Source organism: Oreochromis aureus, linkage group 5, assembly GCF_013358895.1.
Source record: "Oreochromis aureus strain Israel breed Guangdong linkage group 5, ZZ_aureus, whole genome shotgun sequence".
In the NCBI taxonomy this organism is placed as follows: Eukaryota; Metazoa; Chordata; class Actinopteri; order Cichliformes; family Cichlidae; genus Oreochromis; species Oreochromis aureus.
Window position 1 is genome coordinate 12,997,427 of NC_052946.1, and position 26,617 is coordinate 13,024,043.

At 41.4% G+C, this 26,617-nt stretch overlaps 1 protein-coding gene across 19 annotated transcripts in view; it reads right to left on the bottom strand.

Moving 5' to 3' along the window:
- cast (calpastatin) overlaps nt 1-26,272 on the bottom strand; it is a 32,497-nt gene extending 6,225 nt beyond the window's left edge. For 2 of the 19 annotated variants that reach the window (XM_031747728.2, XM_031747727.2), the window contains exons 1-19: nt 25,185-25,816; nt 24,441-24,530; nt 8,497-8,565; nt 5,841-5,966; nt 5,397-5,477; nt 4,872-4,982; nt 4,134-4,280; nt 3,733-3,777; nt 3,548-3,649; nt 3,350-3,430; nt 2,643-2,681; nt 1,864-1,947; nt 1,596-1,667; nt 1,380-1,499; nt 1,074-1,196; nt 896-1,000; nt 634-750; nt 259-372; nt 113-181 (exon numbers count right to left, since the gene is read on the bottom strand). In XM_031747728.2, coding sequence (XP_031603588.1) covers nt 113-181; nt 259-372; nt 634-750; nt 896-1,000; nt 1,074-1,196; nt 1,380-1,499; nt 1,596-1,667; nt 1,864-1,947; nt 2,643-2,681; nt 3,350-3,430; nt 3,548-3,649; nt 3,733-3,777; nt 4,134-4,280; nt 4,872-4,982; nt 5,397-5,477; nt 5,841-5,966; nt 8,497-8,565; nt 24,441-24,530; nt 25,185-25,214 — 1,725 coding nt within the window. In that variant the 5' untranslated portion in view covers nt 25,215-25,816. Of the gene's footprint in view, nt 1-112; nt 182-258; nt 373-633; nt 751-895; nt 1,001-1,073; nt 1,197-1,379; nt 1,500-1,595; nt 1,668-1,863; nt 1,948-2,642; nt 2,682-3,349; nt 3,431-3,547; nt 3,650-3,732; nt 3,778-4,133; nt 4,281-4,871; nt 4,983-5,396; nt 5,478-5,840; nt 5,967-8,496; nt 8,566-15,718; nt 15,875-21,560; nt 21,763-24,440; nt 24,531-25,184; nt 25,817-25,977 lie in introns of those variants that run through there. The other 17 variants (XM_031747730.2, XM_031747732.2, XM_031747731.2 and 14 more) reach the window with 17 other exon arrangements.
- Nucleotides 26,273-26,617: the final 345 nt, after the last annotated feature.

Sequence of the window (26,617 nt, forward strand, 5' to 3'; positions counted from 1 at the left end):
GCCCAAAAAGCAAATAAATCTTTCTGTTTCTCTCAGTATATAACCTATGCCATGATGTACACTGTTATTTTACAGATCTTTTAAAAAACGATTGTAATAAGTTCTGCTGTACCTTGGCAGTAGCTGCTGAGAGTCCAGCCTCCACCTTGGCTTTCTTATCAGCGGGAGGAGCGGGAGATTTCTGCAACAACCACAAAACACCATTAAATAGGATACTAGATTTTATACAGCGGTGTCACAGATAGAGCCACAGCGTACCTGTACAGGAGCAGCTGAGGAGCAGACAACAGGAGCCTGGACAGCAGGAGCTGTTGAGGCAGTATTGAAGTCCCCAGACAAAATATCCAGTGCATCATCAGCGTTTATCTTGGGCTGCAAGGAGAGGGGACAGCAGATATGACGTAAAGATAGAGAAGATATATGACATTCTTCAAGTGGTGCTTTAATGAAAAGATTCCTGATATTATCCTCAGAAAGTGTGATATTATGCACATACAAAGAAAGCCATCCAATAAAATCCATACATATATATCTACATATTTTTTTTTTAACTTTTCAAATATCAGTATCAACACTGGTCTCAAAAATCCATCATCAGTGGCTCATTGTTAAATGAATTCATTCTGGGCTCACCTCTGGTTTTGAAGGAGGCAGTTTTTTCAGGTCTTCCTTTTTGTACCTGTAATCTGGTGGAAGAGTGTCGTCCCTCTCTCCTACTCGTACACCCTTCTCCTTTGTCACTTTGCCTTCCTGTACAAAGAAAAAGAGGGGAAAATGAGACATTGTGAATCTTATGTGTAATTGGAGATTAAAAATGGGTAAAATGCCTTCAGGTATAGATTAGATTTGCTTTGAACTAAAGTGACTGCAGAGCTGCTGCTGTTTCTGCCCCTACCGATACAATGTCCTCAGGTCTGACTTTGGGGGGTTCAGGTTTTGGTGCATCTTCTGGTAGAGTATCAGACAGAGCACTGAGAGCATCCAGAGACATGGAGTCACCCTGAAGAGAGAACATGGCGTTTATGACCAGCTAATGATACCCGTGTTGTTTAACCTCATCTCCTGCATCTCACCTCACTGGTCTTGGGCTTGGTGCCTGCTTTGGTATCCAGTCCAGCCTTGATAGAGACATCGGGAGTGGTTTTATCCATCTTGGCTTTCTTATCAGCAGGAGCAGCCACAGAAGATCCCGCTTTCTACAAGAGCCAACAGAGAACTCTTTTAGATTTTTACTGATCCATGCAGAATGACAATGCAACTTGAATCAGGTCAATTTTCAGTGTAGTAAAATGTTGACTTTAACAGCCATAGGAAATTTACTAATTAAAACATTTTAAGACAGAGCTAAGATCGATAAGTAACCATTACAGTAAAAGTACCGTGGTTGAAGCAGAGAGTCCAGCCTCCAGTGAGAAGTCATCTGAGACTTTCTCCATCTTAGCTTTTTTATCAGCTGGAGGAGCCGCCATAGGAGGAACTGCTGCAGGAGTTTCAGCTTTCTGCAACAAAAGGGACAGCAGGGACAAAACAGCATCAGCCTCTGTAGTTAGACACCGCTCTAATGACACGTCAGGAACTTGAAAATGTTCATTTACCTTAACAGGAGGAGGTGCAAAGTTAGCAGGGCCAGCAGAAGAAGCACTTATAGTCTCAACATGTGCCTTTTGCTATAGATTTTATTCATGAAAAAAAACAAAAAACAAAAACAAAACACAATGAGACTTGTTAGACCTTTAAGAAAAAAATGATATTTATACACATTTGGTGCAAATACAGTCTACAGCACAGGTGCCATACTAGGAATGTGCAGCACAGACATTTAAATGGAAGTAACAGCTAAGTGCTTCATGCTTAAAGACTGACCTCTTGCTTCTTGGGTCCAGGCTGACCGGTTGATGAGAAACCAGCTGAAAGGGCATCAAGGGCTGCGTCTGTGCTCAGTGGTTTCTGAAATGAAAAATACTGAGTGTTAGGACGAACCTTTATTTCTAAAATAATTCCCTAAGAAAGAATTACTCCAAAGTTCCACTAGAGGGCATGAGTGACCAAATCAAAAGGCAAAATAATGCAAACCAGACTTGTACCAAAAGTGAAGGAAAAGTACAGACACACCCTTTACATTCCACAGATGCCCAAAACTCACAAACACTCTCTCTTAAGAGACGCGGGTGACACAAATCACGACGACGCCACAAAAATATGTCGAACACAAAATTAAAACCATTAAACTCACACAGGAGGAAAAGTATCTGAGTAGAAAGAGTTGGTGAGACACTGAACCAAAGAAACTTCTTCCATGCCAGGAGGCCAAAGTGGGAGTCGGCTATGATGCAAATGTGGGTGTGTTAGTGAGTGTGAGTAACTAGTAACACTCGTGCTGATAGCAAACTGTTTAACTGGTGTGTCACTGTGTGTAATGTAAGTGTGCATGTGACAGGGCACACATATTTATGAATGTTTGGGTTTGGTCAGACAGGAGCCAACAAGCTCAAACGGAGGTGGTGGTTTGTCAAGACAACACCCAACACATTCTCCAATCGAGAGGAACGGGTAGATTATACAGTGGAAACAGCACTTCCTGTATGTGTGAGTTATCTGGACTACAAAGAACTGATAGCAGGAGTTGTGAAAGCTTTACTTACAGGGACATCCACAGGTTTAGCATCTGCAGGAGATGGACCCTAGAAAATATAGAGTAGTTTTACACTTGGTAGAAAAAATTAAATGTTGAAATCATTTAAGATCTGAAAAGAAACTTTATTCTAATTCTATGTAATAAACATGCCAATAGTTATGGAGGCAAGCAGATTGGTTTGGTTTGTGCACTTCTGTTATTTTAAAAAGTCAGCGATTGGATTTGCATGAAAATGTTACCAAAAAAAAAATAAAAATAAAAATAAAAATAACTGGAGCTTGCCTCTTCTTTAAAGCAATTGCATTTTGGATGTAATCTGGATCTTATCTAGGAATTTTTGGCAAGATTTTATATTGTTGGAAGGTTGAATTGGACATTTCCTCCCATAGCTTCAGAAATAGGAAAAAGCTAAGATATATCCTCTTGATTTCCACATGAAAATATCAGACTAATCTGGATAAAATATCCTTCCAGATCCAGGAATCAGCCACTCTTGCTTCATATTAACAAGTTATCAGTCCTAAATCTTAAATTCGGTGTCAAAGTCATGCCTTTAAAGATCTGAGCAACTTTGTCTAAAGAACATAAAAGTGCCAGTTTCCTACCAGCATAAAGTAGTCCCTATGAATTTGTCAGTGAAGCACACAAAAACAAAATTAAAGAGTGAGGTTGGGTAGAAAGTTTAGAAAGCAGTGGAAGGTGGTGCACACTGACCGTTTTTTTGAATCTGTAGTCTGGAGGCAGTGTGTCGTCCCTTTCTCCACACTTCTGACCTTTCTCAGAGGTGATGTCACGCTGTGACACATGCATTACACGGTTACACACTCAAGGCCCATGCAGCTTGCTTCTCACTTTCTTAAGCATACACACACACTCAGACATGTATGCTTGCACACTGTGGCTATGTTATACCTCTTTGACCTCTGGCCCCGTGAACACAGGCTCTGGGCGAGCGACAGGATCAGTTGATGGTAATATGTTGGCCAGCTCATCGATTGCATCCACTGGAGGTGCCTGCGCATGCAACACAGCTCAGCACACTACAGCAAGCGACATGCTTTTCAAAGGAAACCAGCACTGCTACATTACGTCTTTACCTGTTTGGCTCCTTTAGCTGCTGTGGATGGAACCTCCGCCTGAACCTGCAACACAGATCCAGAATCAGGGCACAGACCTTAACGACACAATATATCCATTGTGCCATTAGAAGTAAGGCATCATGAAATTATGAGCCATTAAAAAAAACGAAAAACTAACAATTAACTTTGTTAGTTAATTGCTTTAATGAAATGACTTCTCTTCTTTAGAATTTCCAGAAAAAAAAAATGTTTGATGGGCGTGAAAAATTCCTGCTAGCCATGAAAACACCTCATCAGAACACTTCCTCATTCATTCATTAAACACAGAGACCTAGAAGATGAATTGCAAAATCATCACTGTGCAGAGTATACAGAGTTGAGACACAGCCTCTGCCATGTTTGGTTTCAGGAACATCTACCTTTGTTTGCGCTGATTTAGCTTCTTCCTTTTTGCCTTGCACAGACACATTTCCAGCCGCAGCTGTGCCTGCTGCAGCTGGCTTTGATGTTTTAGCAGGATCAACTTTAGGAACATCAGCTTTGACTGCTGTGGCAGCAGTGGCACTCTAAAATACAACAAGATTTGATTCTATTACAGCCCAAGTTCATGTCAAGTAAAACTGCAGATCTGCTACACACATGCAAAACACCCAAAGAAGCAAATGAAAGACAGGAAGTGACTTGAGGAAAAGAAAACCTCCACCAACTTGATGATGTTCTTTCATCTAGAGGTGTTGTGCAATGAAACTGAGGTCAGACATGAGTACACTGTAAGCCTCTCCTCTTCATTTGTTTTTTCTCACTGACTCGGAGTGATGATGCATGCGGTGTTGCAAATGGACGGGCGTCGACTATGACGAAATGCAACAACGAGCAGAGGCATGCTGAGCAAAGAGCTGCAGTGTAAAGAATGAAAGTCCTTTGTTCTTCAAAAAAAAAAATAAAAAAAAATCCGAAAAGGAATTCCAGGCATTCCAAGAAACCCCTAAAGCTAATAAGGCATCTGGACAGTCTCAAGTAAGCACAACCCCCAAAAACCTGATAAGACTGCAAGGAAGAAAAAGAAGAGCGAAAGGCAAGCAGGCCTGAAAGATACACCCCAAGAGAGTCATGGAGGCACTGAAGACTCAGAGTGGCCTTAGTAGTCAGGCTTATACCTTAGCCGTGTCCTTAGGTGACTCTTTAGGAGCGGTCACAGAAGTGGCTGCTGCAGTGCCAGCAGTGGGAGGAATTGTAGGTGTGACTTTGGCTTGGGAGACAGGTGCAGTCTACAAACATGTCGCCAAATGATTACTCAAAAACACAAGGAAGCCGGTAGATGTACTGACACCGTGTAGATTTTTAAAGTGTTAGTGAAAAGAGGGCAGAAGAAAATTTACACTGATCACTGGTCAGCTCAGTCACAGTTACCCAAAAGATTTCAAAATAATATGAGGGCTGAGAGAGATGACTGGTGATCAGTATGGGTTTAGATGCTGGTGCTTTTTCATGCCTTAATCTCCTTGGTACCTCGTGAACGTTGGGGATTTATTTGCATTCATGAAATATTCAAAAACCTCACACACAGTTCACAACATTTCTAATAAAATAATTAAAAAAAACAAACCCATTATCATTTAAAAGATTGTTGGATTAAAGCAAAGAAAAAGCACCAGCTAGAGTTTTGGCCATGATGGCATTACCTTTAACACCTCTCTAGTAGCGCCACTCGCCTCTGCAAACGACATGTCAATAACAGTAGCACCGGCCAGCGTAGTGTTAGTCTACAATCGAGAAGCATGTGTTTAAAGAAAGTGAAAAGAGACAGTTATTCATGAAGTTAGTGCCACAGTTTGTGAGGAGCATTCATCCCATGCAGGTCATATCAGATCTTTTAAGGTGGCACGGTGAGAGTCCAGCTTCTGATGCAAGATGAGTGAACGGCTGTGACAGAAAGACGTCACAGACAGACAGGTAAGATGTTGCGTAACGGTGATGACCACAGATGAAGCGCGTAAAGAGATGACTAGTGATGAGCACACATGAGGTGCTGAGGCCAAAAGAAAGAAGCAGAGATTCATGTTATGTCACGCCAAAGCACTCAAAGCCTCCACCACTTTTATTCATACCCGCCAGAATTTATCTACCTCTGGTTTGGCTTTCATAAATAGGTGTGGTTTGGCTCTCTCTGCTGTTGCAACATTAGAGCTTCCTCCTGTTGTCGTGGTAACCGCCCCAGGCTTTGTAGCCATTCCAGATCCTGATGTTGGCGTCTGCAATGCACCAGGTGAGGAGAAGTTGATCAACTGCAATATTTTTTACAGCTCTCTGGATGCTAGAATTGCCTGTGTGCATGGCTTTGCACATGGAAACTAGTTAACTTTTCGTCAGAAGAGCCACAGAGACTGTGAAACCTACTGTAATATATCTTAGCCTGATATCTTAAAATGACATCTTCTTGGTTACGCTTGAGGGTGGGGACCAATTAGATATGTTGGTGATTGCAACAATGCTCAGTTTCATAACGTAGCTCCACACATCAGATGGTAATGTGACTGTAGTTCCATGTTTTATACCTTCTATTTGGAAGGGATCACCAACTGTTTTTAGCCAAAAGGACACATTCTCAGCAGAAATACTGATACGAGTGCTAGCATGCTAGCTAACAGCAGCGTTTGTTTTCAAGTATTAACATTTCATGTGCTGTTGTATTGTTTGGCATTTATATGTGTTAAATGGTCATACTCACTGTAGAGGAATGTATTATTATGTGCAATCTGGGACTTAATATGTTAAAAATGTTCACAAAATGCCATGGCTAGCATGACAGTCCCAGTCAAATGTGATTGTCATTTCAGGCAAGTGCACAACTTGCAACATTACTATGCCATTACATGTACTGCAGGGAATTATGGTAACAAAAGTATCCAAATTGAGATGTAGTAAACCGTTCAGCCTACTTTGCTTCCATTATAACCAGCTTTTTCTGCAAATCATTAAACTTTAACAAAATGCCATAACACATTGGGTAGAAAAGTAACATTCCATCTTTGTAAGGTTAATAGGTGAACATTACAGGTTATTATGTGACAGGAAACTGGCTAATAGTAATTACCATACATTCTGCAGGGACATATTTTTAATAGCTCAGTACATTATCTTTCCCATTGCACATGGACACTGAAACATAAGCAGTTGTACTTTACTGTGGCAAAGCAAAAAGAAGGAAGCAGGGCAATGAGATAATTACAGCTCAAGGTTAATGGCTGAGTAATATAAGCTCAGTGTGTGAATGGGTCTAAAACAAAACCATGTATTTCTCTCACTTCCAAATATCCGACTAAACCTTATCTCTACAAGCCAGGCACCAAACTATACACCGTCTAAGCCCCGCTGCTGAAAGATGTGTGAAAACAATTCAGGCTGGCACTATGGCTCTGCTCAAACATTATCTGTTAGTAAGTAAAAGAGATAAATAACAGGCAATGGAGTGTACTATTACTTTGAAAAAACTAGTCATTAAAAGTGTTTAATAAAGTACACTTTATATGAAATACAGTTGTGGTCAGGAGTTTACGTACACTTATCATAAGCCTAAATATTTTGATAATTTCAGGTTTTTAAATGATTTCTTTGAACTTTTCCTCTTCCAGGGTGCAATGATTGTAAAGGATACATCTTTAAAGACTTAAATAAAACAAGAATTGGGTGAACAGGTTTGAATTTATTTTGGATTTTCTGTAATCCACACAGAACTTAAAGTACACATAGCAGCTTAAATATAGAGATTCATTCGCCGGATGTTAAGGAACAACCCATGAACCAGGAGGCTCAAGCCTGCCATCAACTGGAAACTGCTGTGACACCAGTGTTATTGTCCAGAGTGAACTGAGATTTTTGCAGCTGTCATGGACAAGCTACATGCCTTCTGGAGAAAAGTTTTATGGTCAGACGAGACAAAGATGAATTATTTGGCCACAAGAGGCATGTTTGGAGGAGGAACGGTGAGGCTTTCAAACCTAAAATACTATATCTGCTGTTGAGCATGGTGGAAGAAGGATCATACTCCGGAGCTGTTATGCTGCTAGTGGTACTGGTACATTGCATGAAGTGAATTAAATAATGAAGGAGGATGACCTAATTCTTCAACTTCACCTCAAGTCAACAGCTAGAAAGTTGACACGATTGTTGGATTTTGGAATGAGTAAGACAAGCTAACATTAAGCTTCTCAAATGGTCTCTCCAAAGCACCCACCTCATCCCAATTCTTGTTTTTTTTTTTTTTAAGTCATTAAATATATGTGCTGTACAATCATTCAAACCTGGAAACCGTTTACCTACAAAATCATTGGTGATGTTTGCAAAATGTTTTCTACCAACAGAGTTCATATACATGCTAATATAGTTACATTCCTCTTAAAAGTCTTTTAACATTTCCATTAGTCTTCTCTGGAAAATATCCCAGTCAGCAATGACAGCATTCAAACAGCAAAGTTTGACAACCTTGGTTTGCGAGCAGCTTTAATGGGTTAAACAGGGTGTTACTTGTATTGAGTTTGAACGGAAGGAAAAGGAAAATGTTCTTTTCTGTTTGTTACTAAGGGCACAGCTAAACCTATTCCCGCACCCCTGCTATTAACCAAAGCGCTGTGCTGGAACAGGAAAGAAAGTCACAATGCTATAAGTAGTTCAGAAAATGCTGGGGGTCAGGGGTCAAGTTGGGAGTCAACAAATGAGTTTCTTTTGAGAGACTGGGAGAGGAGGAGAAGACGTTAAACAGCATTACAGGGGAATGTCTAATACCTCGAACTGTGCAGGCTTCCCAGTAGAGACCTGAGCTGCCGGTTTGGGTGTTGTCTGGCTGGACTGCGACTGCAGAGAGAAAGAGAGAGTCAAATATGTGCAGGGAACACAAGAAACCACCCAGCAACATGTTGATTTCACAACAGCAATATTTTTGGAAAACAAAACATCCCATAAGACTTATTTCTGGATAAAGCTGAAATCGTAATTGTTATAGGTTCAGGTCAATGCAGTCTCCTTTTGAAGTTGAAAATTAACATGAGGAGAAAGAAAGGAAAAAAAAGTGGTGCTGTAAACTGCCCACAAACACAGCCATCACACGGCAGTGAGGAGTGTTTGATTCAAGTCCTACATTCCTGACTGTGGGGTGGGACTGTTTGACAGCAGTGCACCAATGAGACTGTATCATTGTCATCTGTGGTCACCTTAGAAACTGACAACAGGAATGTAGGATTCACAAGTGACTCTCCAGCCAATGGCATCCAGTGCAAGCTGAACGCTAACATAGCTCACATTTCTCTGCTTAAGAAACCAGGAGAGATCGGCCGGTGACTCTGGCTGAAGACATGCAGCCATTATTCACACACATGCATACTGAGTGGACGTTATATTTGTTCTGCACTGCACTTCTTCACATAGAAACAGTCAGTCATACTGTATCACTGATGCTTTGATCTTTGTCTTAACTTTCCTATAGCTGAGCTGTAATAAAACAATCCATACAAGCCATGTTACGATGTATGGGATATTATTACTTTTCATCATGTGAACTAACCAAAGCAAAACGACTTCACTAGACTTTTAGTTTCAGGAGCCACTGTAGTAGTTCATCATTTAAAACTGTTATCTGAAATATTCAGATCAGTTATTAGCCTGGTTTTTTTTTTTTACAATACATTTGAGAGAAATATGCAGGCTCTTTGAAGCAAATAATGTTTTGGGTTCGTTTTTAAAACTGCAAAAGTGTACCAGAAGTAAAGCCTTACACTATTACTCAGTTTCCCCCAGTAAAAACATGTGACCTTTATCTGGATAAGAATCGCACGTCAATAAAAAGTTGTAACTGCAGGCAGAATGCACTGGGATCGGAATGTGACCCGATCAGCCCAGTCACATTTGGAGATAGACTCTGTCAAGCCAACTCTCAGGGTCATCTAAATTGGACTCTTTGTGCTTACTCGCACAGGCTCCAGAAAAGCTACAGGTAATATAGTAGCACAACCTCGAAACGTAGAGCCAAGACAGTAGCACTGCTCCCCTGGACTGTTTTTCCTGTTTGTGCAGTCATTAAATGTGAGGCACATTCAGACGCTTTGATACTACCTGTAACAAGCCTCACAATTTTGTGACGATTGTGAATGCAAATACTCAGTAGATGCCTTAGTATTGCAAAAAAATAAATAAATTAGTCTAAAATATGCAATCGTGTACAAAAATAAAGTTCCTTTTGTTGGCAACTATACATGTTGCACACGCAGTCCAGTATTTTGGAAGCATATACTGATCTCCAGGCGGAGCACAGTTTGCTGCAGAGCCCAGCCTATTTCTTTTGAAGGTGTTGTGAATACAGAGCAGTGAGCCTCCACCCTGTTTAATACTGCTGTTCGTTTCACATTCAGCTCCATGTATTGTATGCAGTTGTATCATTGTAGACTCAGACCCAGCCCAGCCCGTCAGTGAATTACTGTTTTTTTCCCATTTGTTCATAATAATATTAATAATAATAATGATAAATAACGTAATAAAAGAATAAGAGAAATGAACTTTTTACCTGACTATAAATACACAGGCTATCAATCAGTGCACTGCAAAACATGCCTAACTGTCAGTACATGCTAATGTTCTGTATATATTTTAGATGACAGTTTTTCCATCTGTTTGGACTTTCAAAGTATCCATAACAAATACAATTTTGTGGAAAAAAAACGTTATTATGCTACTTCTAATCACACGTAAGCTACTGTGTGAGTTAACCTGTCCAGCCAGCTATGCGTCCTGTTTTACAGCTAGACAGGTAGCGTGGGGGTAAAGCACATATGTATGCATGTGAATGGCATAAGTATGGCATAAGGTAAATAACATACAGAGACAGAGCACATAGTAAATTTCACCACTGTGAACCATCTGCATTTGGGGAACTCTGAGTTAGTAATGATTGCACCTCGGCATAATCAATGATTTCCTCACATGCTCAAATAGTCACTCGGGCTCACAAAGTCACAACCCAGGTCATGATTAGCACACGCAAATCACATGTCTTACTACCTTTCACAATTTTCAAATATTAACCGACAGTTAAGAGTCAACTTAATATTATTTAAATCGAGAATAAAAAGGAAGCGGCACAGATGAGGAAGTGAGGTCACAAGCAGCCAAGGGGAAGTTGTGTTGATCCCGTTACCACTGTAAATACTGAACGTTGCCAAGTTACTTAAATAACCAAGAAACAGATGAGCTGTGCTGCATGATGTGTCAGGAGAATTTTACTGGATGAACTTGCATGTGAGACAAGAACTCCACTAGCCTGGATATTTTCATGACAAAATGATGAAAGTAGCGTTGGATATTTGAAGCCTTGTATTCTCATGGCGGTGATCTGTTCTGGAAGCAGAATTTCCACTAAATATAGAGCACAAGAGATCGCTAAAGGGTTTAATGAGTAAGAAAACTTGGAATATCTTTTCACAGCATGGTTTTCCATTCCTTCCAAGAACTTCTAGAACTAATAGAGACACACTAAAGCCATCCTAGTGGCGCTAGCTTTTATTTAGGTTTTTCCTGCAGTGTTTGATTCAACACAGGAATAATTTAAAGAAGCAGTGAAAGCACCTCTAATTCTATTTGATGAAAGGTGTTTAGGCAGTCGCAGTATTGTCGTCCCCGTTCTTATCTACAAAAAGTATTCTGATGTGTCATCAGAGTAATCATACTGACCACATGAATTACATCATTACGTGGTCAAAACTTTCTTTTGCAGAAGCGTACATTATGGCAAACCCTATAACAGATTTGTGAGTTAAAAAAACAAAGAGTAACACTGTACAGATCAGAACAAATGACATATTTCCATATCACTGTATAAATCAGTGTATTTTCCATGCGCTTTTGCATTTACCTCATGAGGGATTCTCTGTTGAAACTATTCTTCAAAACCACACACAAACAGGTGACTCATCACCCCTGCAGAACTCTGACACCACTCACAGATGCCACTTGACAAAGATAGGCCAGGAAGCACGACCTGCTTTTATAATTGTACAGTAGGCAAACAGACAGAGCTCTTAGTTCATTTCCAATCCATTAAAAGAAATAATGCACTGAAAAAATAAGTAGTAAACCGTTCAGTTCATCAGTATGTTTACAGTGACTCGTGCTGTCAATATCAGATGATCACAAAAATATAAAATATAAGAGATAAAAAGAGATATCCTCTTAAAGGAAGCCAACAATGGAAGATGTGCTACAAAAAAGAAAGAAAGAAAGAATTACTTACAAGAAAAATGAACAAAGACGAGGACTGAAAGCCTCACTACGGTTAGGAATCAGAAAGGTTTTTTTTTTTTTTTTTTTAAATCACCAACTTTAACTCAAATTAAAAAAGCATGAGGCATGAAACATTTTGTGGATTAGGCCTACTAACTGATTTAGGTAAATTACAAACAAATGTTCATGTGTCACCTTCTGTGTTCACCTGAGACCAACCCAAACTCTCAGGAAGTCTGTAGTGACTCCAGACTTCTGCATTCCTACATTCCTCATGACTACGGCAGCAGCAGACACACACTGCAAGTACACGTACACTCATTAGGTACACCTTGTCATTACTGGGTTAAGCCCACTTTCGATTTAAAACTTCTCTAATTTTTCAAGCCATTGACTCGAAGAGCTGGAGTTTTTCCCTTTTAAATTTTGGTGCATATTGATATAATAGAATCAAGCAACTGCCGCAGATTTGTCTACATGCGACCTGCTTGAAGCAGCCATCAGAGGACGGGCACACTGGGCTCATAAAGGGATTGCCGTAGTGACCAATAATACTTAAACTTACTAAGCGGCCAATAGTTTCCTGCTCTTAGCTGACAGGAGTGGCAACCTGGTGCGGTCTTCTGCTACTGTAGCTTCAAGGTCTGATATGTTGTGCATTAAGAGTTGCTCTTCTTCCTTCTATAAACTCAAAGCTGTTTGGCCGTTCTCCTCTGAGCCTTGTATCAATAAGGCTATTTCACATAAAGAACTGGATATTTTCTCTTTTTCAGATGATTCTCCGTAAACCCTAGAGGTGTTAGTGGGAATATCCTAGTAGATGAGCAGTTTCTGTCTGGCACCAAGACCACACCATGCTCAAATCACCTTTCTTGGCCCTTCTTATGCTTGGTTTAAACTTGTCTACATGCTTAAAGGCACTGAGTTGCTGTCACATAATTAGCTGGTTAGACATTTGTGTTAAAAAGCAGCTAAACAGGTCTACTCAACAGAGTGGCTGGTGAGTGTATAGTACAGGCTGCTTTTAGCACATAATTTAAATGTGATGCCATCCATAGATCATCCACAGCACCTCAAAGACCAGTTATGATATACATTCTGGTGTTGTTAGCATGCATAATTTTTTATGCACTTATTTTCTAATAGAGAAAATATTGTTTCAGATCCTCTTGACAAAGAGCCCAAGTCTGTTCACTCACATTAGACAACAAGTGGGGGGGAAAGGACCACTTTCTTGGTTAACACAAACCACAACGGACCACAGAAAGAAAGGAACTAGCAACCAGTCTTCCCACAGAGCAGACACATTTGGATTTGGTACACAGTTGTTTTCTACAGACCAGGTGTTCCATAAATGTCATAAGCCGTGCTTGACGTGGTTTATAGCAGGTGCTGAGTGTTCCAGATGTGACCCAGTATTTGGTAGACCTGTGGCTCAGTTGTAGCTGCCTTGTGTTGCCTTGTGCTGCCATGAGGTCAGGCAGTGTCAAATGTGGCCCAAACACGATTGCAGATGTGGGCCACATTTTTTTTTTCTGGGTTATAGTTTCAGAATCATTTGTTGGGAGGAATTTAGTCATTTTACCAAACAACCTGAAAAGGCCAAACATCCATTCTCATAAATCTCTGCCTTCTTGATAAAGTATTTATTGTATTGATCTGAGTATATATTGGACTGTGTGAAAGAGAAGTGAAGTTGATGGAGGAGAGTTATAAGCTGTATACGTGGAGCATACTGCACAGCAAAACTTAAAAGGTCCAAATGATCAGAAGATGCACTCAATAGTAGAACTGACAGTATACAAGATGTCACTTGCCATTCTGTCCAGACTTCAAGTTTGGCTCATTCTTTATACACACAACATGTATACAGGTTTGATGAAACAGCCAATAGAACAGAAATGACCTTTGCACCATGCATCATATATGAAAACTGCAGATAATACAATCTTTATGAGACCTTCTTTGGTTGAACCTGTGACACTGAACTAACTTCTGCAGCTTGTGATGTTGTCTTCTTAAACAGCATTCTGTGTTTCTGTTATGCAGCACAGAAATGCATAAGACAGTAAAAGAAGGGGGAGGCGTGTCATAAAAATGATGCAGGGTTCCAAATTTAGCCGAAGCGTGGAAAAGACTCAATAGTTAGCATGGATCTGTTTTGCAAAGGACATATTGATTTTGTCAGACACATACAGCACATACAGTAGACTGGGATTCAGTGCAGTTGTAGTCTGAAACACAACAGTGATATCGTGATATGTGGGCATTTGTTGTTTAATCATTTTCCATGTAAGACACATGACATATGCAAACACTGACATGCTGTGCATGTCCATAGATAGAGCCACAGGGTAAGCAGTGAGGACACTGCCTGACGTAGTTGATAACGGGACACCAGTAACATCATGGTCATTCTGAGAGAGCTAGACGCAATGCTGGGCATAGTTTAAGTGAGTGTGTCCAAAATAGATGCAACACTTTAGATCTTCACCGTTTCTGTCACATGACTTGGCCCAGCAGTGACAGTGTGGCAAGGGCGGCGCACTGCCATTTGAAACCAACAGGTTTTGGTAGTCATTTACTTTAGCACGACAGGAAACTGCCTGTCAGCTTGAGGTTTATAGCTCAAGTCTTTGTCTGCTGTCAGATATGAATGATAGAAACACACACGGGCATGAAACGCCAAGACCGCACTCCATATTGTGCATTTGTCACTGGTCAAGGAATAATGCAGTACATATATCCAGGCCCTGCCAAACAACAGGGACTGAAGCAGTAGCTTTGCCCTCTTATGAAAACTGATGACTAATGCTGGCCCCACCCAACACACCACAAACACGCACATGTGAAAATGGCTGGAAACGACTCCTCAGCTTTCTGTTTTAAAATAGCACTGGCAACTTGTGGAAAAAGGTCAGTAGTGATAAGTGGCTCACCTCTGACAAGTGGTGGAAATGACGAAAGCTGCAGTCAGCTGCGTAACAAGGAAAGAAAGTGGAGCAATAGTGTGAAAGTTAAGCGTTTCAGTTTTAGCAGAGAGCTGCAGCAGGAGGAGCATTATTGCCGCAGGGCAGATTTCAAGAGAGCTGGGCGAAATCAGGAGTAATGGCGTTGACTAAACTTTAAAAGGCAACCTGCTCTGATGGGGTGGTAACGCATTTAACTGTCACATCGGGCAAGGACAAGAAACAGGACAACCATGGCAAAATTACAACTGCGGCCTAACAAACGGATTCTTAATTATCTAAGACAAACAAACCTAGCACTGTGCTTCACAATGTTTGTACTCCATTTTCCCATCAGGATTATTGTATCACATGTTTACAGTGAGAAAAACCAGTATGGAGAGTACAAAAAGATGATATAAAGCCATAAAGAGCCAGGTGTCAACCTCGAATGCCACATACATAGACAGTAATGAAACATTTGATTGTTGATTGTTCACGTTTACTTGGAACAAAGTTTGTTACACTGGCAACAACTGCTCTCAAGGTCCATTTGAGAGAGACTAACACAATCTTTAGTCCTTTGCCAACTTTCCATAATTTGAGGCTTAAAGGGAAGCACGATGATCTTACCGCAACATGGAGGATCACATGAGCGATAAACTGTCAAATGCTGATCTGAACAAACGTTCAGCCACCAAAGTGACCTGACAGATATCAAACAGGAAGCTTCTCCACGTAAGCATTTACAAATGAGCAAGCATAAAGGGAAATACCATCCAGATACATACCATAGGTCAGACTGTGAGTGTGTATCCTCTTTATATGTTGCTGCGAATACTGCCAAGAGGCTCTCTTCAGGCTGCTTAACCTAAGACCCCTGCTTTAGAAATACTTTAGCTCGTACTTTATGTCATGCACACGCACACGTGTAAACACATACACACACCCAGCAGCGAAAAACTTGCTGCTCCGCCCTCTTTGAATCAGCACAACAAGACCCTCCTGCATCAGGCTCCACCCATTCATCCAACAGGGCAGAGCAGGCTTAGTCAGATTGGGCAGTTGAGCACATGACGTCCCACCCATTGCTCGATGCATGCCAGGAAAACTGAACAAGCTTTGGGTCAGGCTGGGCTCGGAGAAGACGCATGATGCAGCTCACCACATGATAGCCTGCATCAAGCCGGAAGAGGTGAAAAAGAGCTGAGGGGTGAAGCAGGAAAGTGGCAGATGTAGATTTTCTGCAGCAGTGCTGTTTGGCAGGAGTCTGGGTGTGTCAGGTACACTCACAGCTTTGGAATGCAGAGCTACTGAACAACAAAGGCAGAAAAGAGGGAGGGAGGAGGGTCCATCACATGCAGCTCAAACCACACCCTAAGGCAGACAGAGAAGAAAATTAAAATGGGGGAAAAAGACAACATTTAAAGGGCGAAGGCAGGAAGGCGAATGTTCAGACATGTTTGTTTCCTTCACAGGTCGTCAAAGTGGACCCTAGACAAAGGAACACACAGGAAATACCACCCAGAGATGACACAGGAATTTTGGAAAAAATAAAAACACAAGAGAGAGCAAGAGGCAGTGTAACGCTTCCCCTCTCTTTAAACAGCAGCTTTCAGATAGGTCAACAAGTGTTTAAGTTCATCCTTATAATGTCAACTTCTTCAAGCACTCCACACCGCAAAACATGTCAAACACGTTAAGAGGTGAGTGCTTTGGAGAGCAGCGCCCCCTCGTGTCAAAAAACACTCACAGCATGTAGATGAAACTTAAAGAGGAGCATTGTGTTCACGTGTGTCATCTGAAACTGTTGCGCATGCCTGCTCTGTTAACTTGCAGACTGTTGTTTGGACACAAGGTCGGCCTTTATGTGTGTCATGTTTGTTCAGTCTTAGTACATTAATGCTGCGGTTAAAATGGGGAGTTAAAACAACTCTAAGTACTTTGCATTTAGACTTGGCATCAAATTTAATGTTATTATAGAGGTGCCAAAGAGAATTATAGGAAATACTCTTATTCTATGTGGAAGCTACTTTGACATAAGCATGAACATACATGGTTAAAAATCAGCCAAAGCCAGCTGAAAATCAAGCACCAGGATTATCAGCTCGAATGAAGATAAACCGCACAGAGGGTAAGCATGATCATGACATATCGCTGTATTCTTCGAGAGCTATGGTCTGGCTTTTATCGGATTGGCTTTAGCCATGTTTGTTTTAAAATAACTTTAAAAGAACAAGCAGACAGACTTCTGATTTTCTTAATGTGTTGCACATCTCCTGCCCTGGCATCTCCCTGGCAGAAATTCTTGTGTCTGTCCTGGGACCCTTCAAAATAAATCTCTAACAGCTTTCGCCTGACTGACTCCAAAAACACACCAGAGCCTGCCCCTTTTTCTGGAAGATAACATGCTCAAATGCCTTAGTTTGTAACCCCTGGCAACAGCTATCTTCATTAACAACATCAGACCCACCCTTTCATGCGGAATCAACCAATAGGAACGGTAAACCTAGAGGCTGGAGGTTTCTAGTATGAAACATGGGCTCTGTTTCTAAGAGTTCACAGGAAAACTTGGTGGGAGGCTGTATGGTATCACATGTCCTAAACTAAGACTTTAAGCAAAGACTAATGTGGGATATTTATATTGGCAAAAGTCTGCAGTCAAATCAATTGGAACTCTGCAGAGAGATTAGACTAGTAGAAACGTGTTTTGCCAGAAAGTTCTAGCTGTTATGAAAGAGCATGTGAATCAGGTCTGATTAGGAGCAGGAGCTGCCATACACAATCTGTGCCGTCAGTGTGAACTAGATGCAAGGAAGCACTTAAAAAAGTGCAGATGGAAAACCAGTGAGTGTTGTGCTGACTGTGCACAAACAGCCAAAAAAAAAAAAAAAAATGTAGAGGAGTGGCCCGAGGAACTCGACAAATCCTAATCGTATATATTTTTTAAATAGACGCAGTGAAGTCAAAACAAAAGGATGCATTTGATTTGGTAGTGATTAACCTAACCAAACACAGCAGCTCTGCATCCTCGTTTTGCTCATTGTGTTGGTTTACTTTGAAGCTGGGTTCTAAATGTCTCACCAGCAGGGTTTTCAGGAGCAACAGCCTGCAAGTTTGACCAAGGTAAATCTGAGAAACACACTTTGCTTCCAGCCAGAAGCATGGCAAGTGGTCCAACCAGTGTTTGCTGCTTATATAGCACACTTCTACTCTGAGCACTCAAATCATTTTTACTACAAGCCTCATTTCTCCAGTTATACCACAGCACCTTGTTACATTTACACACACACTCATGGATGTATCGAGGATAACTTGGGGTGTAGTGTCTTGGTCAAGGATACTTCAACATGCAGACTAGAGTAGCTGGGGAATCCATCCACCAGCCTTCCAACTGTAAAGCGAGACACACTCACTGTGAAACATTTCAAACACAGAGGCATCAAAAGGGTCAGTTTTTTAAAAAGTGAATTTAAAAAAAGCTTTAGAGAAAACATTACATCTGCTCAAGGTTTCCTTATTTCTAGGAAAAGTAGACAAATACTTTTTTAAATAATATGTCAGCTTGTGTTGCCTACCATGGCTGCCAACAAACCACAGATTATTAGGGACGGGAAGTATGCTAAATCAAGTGTCCAGATTGAGGCTATTTTAGCGAGCTCAGCTTCAGTTTCAGACTTGTATCATCTTCAGTGCAGGTTCGTTTGCTTCAGCTAAAATTACCTCTGCATTAGCTTATTAGGTTGTACCATGAATTTAAAGTTGTGTTAGCCATGCAATGATGCTATGCTATACTATAACTAGATTTTCAGCCAGATTAGCCAGATACAAATAGAAATATCATCACCACAAAACCTACTAAACTATAAATGTCTCTTGCACTTCCACATTATGTCATCCGTCTATCCATCAGTGCAGTTCAGGGTCATGGAGGGCTAGAGCCTATCCAGAGGAAACAGCTCGACTCTGTCAGCTACATGACAGAAGAAGAACAAGAACTACAATAACACGATTGAGTTGGGACTTGTCAGCAATTACCAATAATCATATGCCTGCTAACATGTTCTACTGACTTCAGTTTACCTCTTCTGTGTGTTTATGAGGAGTGATACTGAGAATCTGAATCATTGCATCACATTACATTTTCCAGCAAGCGTGAGTCTGCTGCCTTCACATTACTTATCCATACTTGTCAGGACGAATGTCATCTGGCTCCAAGTACAGGCTGTTGCTCGAGCATTGCAGTAAACAGACAGGAGGACGGGTGTACCGAAACGGACATAGCAAAATTCAGCGAGCAACATTTAGATGAGGTGTCAGGCCAAACTGAGAGCGCAGTGTCAAATCTGAAGGCAGGAGTATTGAGGAGTGATGGAAAGTAGTACCGTACCTACCAACGGGATAAACAACAACACCCTCAACAGGAAATGGAAGGCTAATTTAGCTGAGCAGGATATGTGTCAACAAAGTGTCTGTGTATGTCTGGTCGCATACACAGTGTGTTCCTCCACTTCAGTGCAAACTGGGTTTTAGTACCGTGGTCTGATTCTCTCCTGCGGTCAGCATGTTTAAAATGATCTTTTTGAGGTGTGGCTTCAGAAGGCAGTCAGAGGTGGTTATGACGTATGACCTGAAGCAATCGAGCACTGTGTGTCATGATGTCATGGCTCTTAGTTACCACCAAAACATGAAAGATGGAAATTTGAGTGTCAGCATTTCCTAACAGTGGGGGCAGATAGGTGCATGCTTGACATCAGACTGTGATCTAATCAAGTGAGTCAGTTGTGTCTCACTGTCTTACTGATTGCTCAATACTTTGTATTCTAGTTGCACACAGTGCTACAGTCCTTCATAACTGAACCGTACAGTGTAACTCATTGTTCAAATGCCCAACCGTAAAACCGAGGGGATCATTTCACATGACTACATCGATCTTAAAGATGAAAAATACATACAGAGGCTGAGACGTCTCAACAGGATAAAAGTCAAAAACCTAGAATAACAAATACTGCTTAAGCCAAGATAATATGAATAATACAACAGTAACACAGGTAACTTCAGGCAACAGGAAACAGCATGATATTGTATTTAAAGGTGCCTTATGGTGGCTCTATGAAGTGACACTTTTCATCGTTCCTACCAGCAGTGTTAGATTTTCCAACTAATAATATGTCTCAGATCCTCATCCACATTCCTTGACAGTTGTTTGCAGATCAAACTTGACAAAGCAGATACAAGCTTGACAAATGCCAGTCCAGAAATCTCTTTTTAGCTCTGTTTTTCCATTTCCACCGCTATTGTCTCTTTATCTTTGTCCATCTACTGAGAGCAGGTATGAAGCAGGTATTTGTAGCATGTTCGGTTGCACGTTGCAGCCAAGGACAACAAGACAAAGCTCTGTGAGCGTGAACCAGAACAGTACAGCAATGAGCCGAGTGACTAAACAAAGGATTGAAACTGGCTTTTAAGATCTGTGAAGCCATCAGTTTCTGTTTAGTTCAATTTAAAGATATGGGTTCACGCTATAGTTCATAAGAAATCAACTGTAAAGCCCTCTAATGTATCACACCATGTAAAAACAGGTATGTCATGACTAACTTGCACAGTATCCCCTCAGTTCTTAATGGATGCGCCTAGCTGGCACTGAGGAAAGCCTGTTTATGCCTTTTTGTCTTTGACTTTGTTGTAACGGTTATGCATGTGCAGGCAAGATATATTTTCCCAGTGGCCATTTCCTGTTAAGTTTCATGATAACGCTGCCAGACCCCAAGGGAGGTTGATCTCTGCAGCCCAGAGCTGGGAAAATGCACAACAACACACAACAAAAATGGTCTGACCAGAAGTCCAAAGGCTATCTGTGTGCAGTCGGCCTCCTGGGACACATTTATTCTTTGACCTTTAACACATAGAATGACTCACAGCAAACTAACACAGCCCTGATAACACAGCACTGACATGAGGACAGCCAATGCTGAACTGTCACACATCAACATGCAATCACATTCTCTGCCAGATGAGTGAAAATTTAACAAAAGGGTGCAGCATATGACCTACATTGCATTCAACTTTAACTTGTCCAAATAAAAAACAGAGCACTTAAGCTCACTCCAGCTAAACACACCCTTTCAGACAGCTCCATCTGCAGCTGTGGGTTATCACAGGAGAATGCTATTTGGGGTGGGAGCCTTTACAAAGAAAAAAACTGGGATATCCTTCAATACAACCATTATCACTTTAAGGAGTCTATCAGTTTCCCATGTAGTTTGATGTTTTAAGCACCTCATAGCAAATACAGGAGGCCTTGGTGCAGCCTTGGTTTAATATCCAAATACAGAAAGCACACTGAACTCACAGAGGCTGACCGGGAGCCTCAGACATTCCAGCAGAGAGAGAGTGTGGCCGGATTTGGACTGGCTCCAAGACAGTTTTCCTCCTCGTGTGAGTTTCCCTTATAAGTCCTTTGTTAAACATACAGTACACAAAAGACTAGGACAGCTAACAAAACAGTAACAGCAGATATGCTTTTATATCTAAGGAGAGGGGGGGTCACAAACAAAACAAAACACACATGGATACTTTTGTTACTCAGCACATACCACTACACTAGCACACAGACACACTTTTACTACACACCTGCTCCTCCACTGCCACATCCTGCAGGGCCGGGTTGTCCCGTGGGCCTCGGATCCAGCTCAGTATCTGACCCATGTTGGCTGAACGTGTCTGCGAGTGTTCGTTTGTGTGAGTGTGTGTGTGTGTGTGCGCGCGTGTCAGCCTCTGCCTTGTCTGTCGGCTTGCAGCATGTTTCCCTGCAGCAAACGGGGAATGAACCCAGACAGAGAAAAGGGGAGGGCAGAAGGACTAAACTGGGCGTAGCCAGGGAGAAGAGGATCTGATGTGGAAGTCACAACCGGGAGGGGCGTAACTCTCCGGGCTATACTAGGAAGTGAGCTGACCATGGGTCGACTCCCACTTAAAGGGGGGCAACATGTGAGCTTCTGCTTGGGGAAGCAGATCCAGCTCTAACGCACACGGGGGCACACATGCACGAAGATATGCACGCACAGGCAGGTGTGTGGTTTTAAAGAATTTTCTCAGCATACCTAAAACAGAACCGGTTTTATTTGGGACAATGTTCAAGTTATATATTAGCAAGAACACACCTAGATATAGCCTTGAGCACACATGGGCGCATACATCTATCCACACTGCATATATAAAACAAGAGGCCAACTTTTATATTCTGCCTGTGTCAGCTATTTTCCATGAGAGAAAAGGCCGAAGCTGAAATCTTCAATTCTATTCTGTATTGCAGTAATAAAGCCTGCAAAGGATAATAGCAGGAAGAGATACTGATTAGATGCTGGCTAATCTCAAGATCTAGTTGAGCCAAAGAAAACCTGTCTAATGACAACAGAGGAGATTTCATCATGTCTCTCTGCACCACAGCCTGAGCAACAAACAAAGTGTGTTAAAGAGGAATGTGGGGAGTGTCTCTGTAAACACATGACTGAAGCATAAAACACGGGTGTTGGCCTTCTGAAACTTCACCAGTCTGGTCCCTTTTTTCAACTTTATTTCTAAGAATTATCCGAGAAGAACTGTGGAAAGCATGAAAAAGTAAACTGAGAAACATCGGAAGGCAATTAAGTTGCAAAGGTGATGAAAACCAGTGAAAGTGCAATCCCATCCATACCTATGGGGTTGTACCTCACCTGTAAAGTGTGAGTTTATCTGCCTCTCTGGGTAGTTTACGGGTGGGGTGTGCAAACAGTGCAGCCTCTGATTGAATCACTGTGATGGAATCAGTCTGACAGCCAAGCCTTTCACTTTTTGAGCGTTTTAACGGCACACCTCAGAAAAATATGGCAATCACGCACCCTACCACTAATCACTTTAAATCAAACAGACAGAAACTGACACTCCTATTTGATCTGCAAAAAGCTACAAGTGGTGAATCAGCCCTTTATGCACAAAGCACACTTTGAGGATAATCCGCTTGTTTTCAGCAATGCAACGCGATACTGATGATAACACTCGCGGCTGAGAAACCCCATCACCGGCTTTGTTTTTTAAAAAGGACGTAACCTTGTGCATAACATCTGACACTACTAAAAACAGATTACATCAACAAACATTATGAGCTAGAGACCATCTGTACCTGTGAATATTTATATTATTGTACCTAATATATTATTGGGAAAGTACTCAGGGTGATATGAGGTGTCTCCAGGATCATATTGTGAAATGATGCTGCATGCACAGAGACACACAGGCTGTTCATAACTCACTATGCACTCCCTCTGAGACTGACATATCTCCTTCAAAGTGTCAACTGATCAAACCTGTAAAACTAGCTCATCCACCACGGCAAGCAAGCCATCCGTTCCCGTAACCTCCCCAAAACCGGTGTGAACCTGCAGCAGCTGTGTGGCATGTGGTAGGTTGTCTTTTTAAAAAAAAATCTTTTTCACCTAGACTGAGATTATCAGAGAATCAGCTGATAGCAGTATGCTCAACATATTTAACTGTGTCAGAAAACAAAATAGCAGATGTTGTCACCAACGTGCTGGTGTAAGAGACATGACTGCACGGAGCATAAAGTGGGTAACTGGACTCCCTCTGACCAAAGTGGCATTCATCTTTATATTTAGATCCAGGCTGCACTTCAGTCACCTATAAGCTCCTCCCGTCTAGCTGCATCAAATGTATGGACCATGATCAGATGTAGACAGAAGCCTGTATTTTTTTTTTTAATTATTATTATTTTTAGAAAACAAGAATAACAGAATTTATATTGTGCTGCAGCTAAAGATACTTAAGAGTTATTACAGGTAAAAGTGATCCTTGATAAATGGCTTCACGTGTGATTCCTAAAGTTGTCAGTCACAGTAAATTACTCTTAACAATCACAAACATGTACATCTTTTTTTTATTTAAGCAGCAGGTTAAATAAGCGTGCAGGCTCATTGTGTCTCCTGATTTTTGGGTAACAAAAAAGACATGCAGTCCTTAAACATCTGCAGCCAAAAGCAGCACTGCACTAAGCAGAGGGAGACAAACACAAAGAGTTGAGTTTTGTTCCCATCCATCCTGCAACTCCAACTCTTGATCCACAAAGAAAAACAAAGATAAGATAGATCTGAAATATTCAACATGTCTGGAAAGGCCACGGTCTAATTTTGAGGCTCTGATAGCAAACACAGCTGAAAATTCAAACTGTAAATATTGTCACCTACTTGTTTGCATCTACATTAACAGGCCAATGGGTTCAGCTGAAATTCTGCTGCACAGCGGTGATTCTTTTTTACAGACATACTTCTACTTTTATCCACTCTCAGTTACTGGGCAGTGTTGAGAGGCAAAAATCACACAGCAGCCTCTATCTTTTAATGTATCCTGTGAGGTTTACATGGAGCAAAGTAACTTACTGCATCCCCGCCCTGTTTTAACCTTGAGCTGCAGAACATTGCTGAAGGCATTGTGTCATTCAGGAGAAAATGAAGTCAGTACCTTGCCATAGTAGGACCCTGCAGTGGGACAGAAGGCTGAAGTTTGTCTACTCTTTTCGACTTCAGCTGTGCAAGGATCTGCTTTTCCATGCTACAAACACACACGCAACAGTTTGTTAGGGCTTTGAAGGGTGAGTCAGTTGTTGGCAATAAATTAAACAGAACTTCTGGACAGGAAGCAGTGATTTCAATCTATTGTGTTACTGTGTTGGTGGCGTATTTTTCTAGCTTTTCCTCTTTTTTTCTTTTTTTTTGTAACATTTTTGTAATATTCTTAACTGTGAAAAAGCTCTGCTCAAATAGATTTTCATAGTTTGTAGCATTAAGGTATGTAAGCAAGATAACACCTGCTCATTAACTGCATTAGTTAACATTCTAAAATGTTCATTATTGATATGCAATAGTACCGAGACACAATAACTGGAGATAATCCAGATCTGAAATGTGAGGGCTGAAGGCCGTTTAAACAGCCACACGCCCTCATGTATGAATAGTGTTTGACAAAAAGTGGGCGAAGTCTTTTCGGCACTTTACTTCGGTTCTAACAATATCTTGTACAGCCCACAGAGCATCCAGAACCGCTCCTACACTTTCAGACTAGCTGTGCGGGTTTTCTGCAATAAAAGCACACCTAGCGTCTATAAGGGTGCCAAGATTTACTTTGAAAGTGCTAATGCCAGAAGCTCAAATAAAAGAAAGAGGGAGAGGAAGGTAAAGGGGGAAAAAAAGAGGGAGATGTACTCACAATACTACTCCAGTATGCCGCATACGCCATGAGAGAGCAGGAGGCGAAAACAACGGTCCGAAATAAAACTTCCACTCTGCTACAATGCCGCTCTCTCCTGTCCTCACTGACAGATATCTTTTCTCATACCTTGCCGAACAGAGCGCCACTCCCAGCAGACGCCAAATTATCGACACACACTTCTGTCCGGGGTGCAATTTCTTACTCAGCGAGATTACAAAAGAATTTCACTCTCTATTTTTTTTCCAGTGAAATTTTCTGGTTCTTGCGCATAACCAAAAACAATCCAGCATTAACCTGTAGGCCTGGCATTAAACCACCCCACTGATTCACATCACCACACACACACGTTTATATTTCCAAAGAAGGAACTTCGTAGATCTCTATTGTGTTTGTTTCTGGCTCAGTGGTGCACGCTAACGGGGGGGTGGGCTTTACGCAATAGCACGATGCGCCTGTGGTTACAAAAGATAACATGAAAGCCTTATAGGCATTTGGCACTGGCAAATCATTCGTGACGCCGAGTAAAACCAATTACTGACATTATAAATAAATCAACGAGCCCTGAGCAATTCCTCTGCAAACGATGACACAGCCACGCTCTAACATCTGCAGAACACAGTTTCTCGCTTGAGCACACAGATGGCAATGGGATGCAGTTTATCAGCTTAAATCAGTATCAAAACTTCTGCAGCTTTGTCTAAGAATAATCAGCTGTGATATATCGGAGATGTTTACATCTTTAAACACATTAACTGAATTCCGCATTTCTCTAAATACGGAAAAACCCTACCTCTTCCTTTGCCTCCTTTGTAGGTTTATGGTGGCCATGGCTTCTCTTCTTATGTGGCATCTTCAAAAATCTAAATGGATGAACTTCTTTACAAAGTTTCGTTAGTGCCCTCAGTTCTCTTTGGGAAATCAAACTCTACAGACTGACACACAGCCTTTGGTTTTAATTAGGCTGCCCCTCCCGCTGAAAGAGCTTTCGTCCTTGATGAGTAAAGCAGTTGGCAAAACCAGAAAATTTCTCAACGTGGAGTTTATTTAATCGCGTAAGCATGTAAGGTCTCGTTCGTCTGCTGCTTTTTAGGATTTATAGTGCAGACTGGTCCAGAAACTAAGCCAAAAGTTACCCAAGTACACACAAAACTCTAATTTGATCACGTGATTGGGAAGACTCGGTGTTCACGAGGGGCTATCAGTGGAAATAACTGGGATCGATTCGCATTCACAAATGTAGTCTTTTGCATTTTAAACAAGTATCCAACACATTTGGGTGTGTGAGAGGAAACGCCCCACAGCTCCAGGAAGAGTTGACTCACCCCTGGTTATTTTTTACCTTCCCAGCGAGATGTTTTTCTTACGAGGCACAATGCTGCCCTCTGCTGGATAAATCGAGGACAGTCTGGGTCAACACGAAGCAGCAGCAG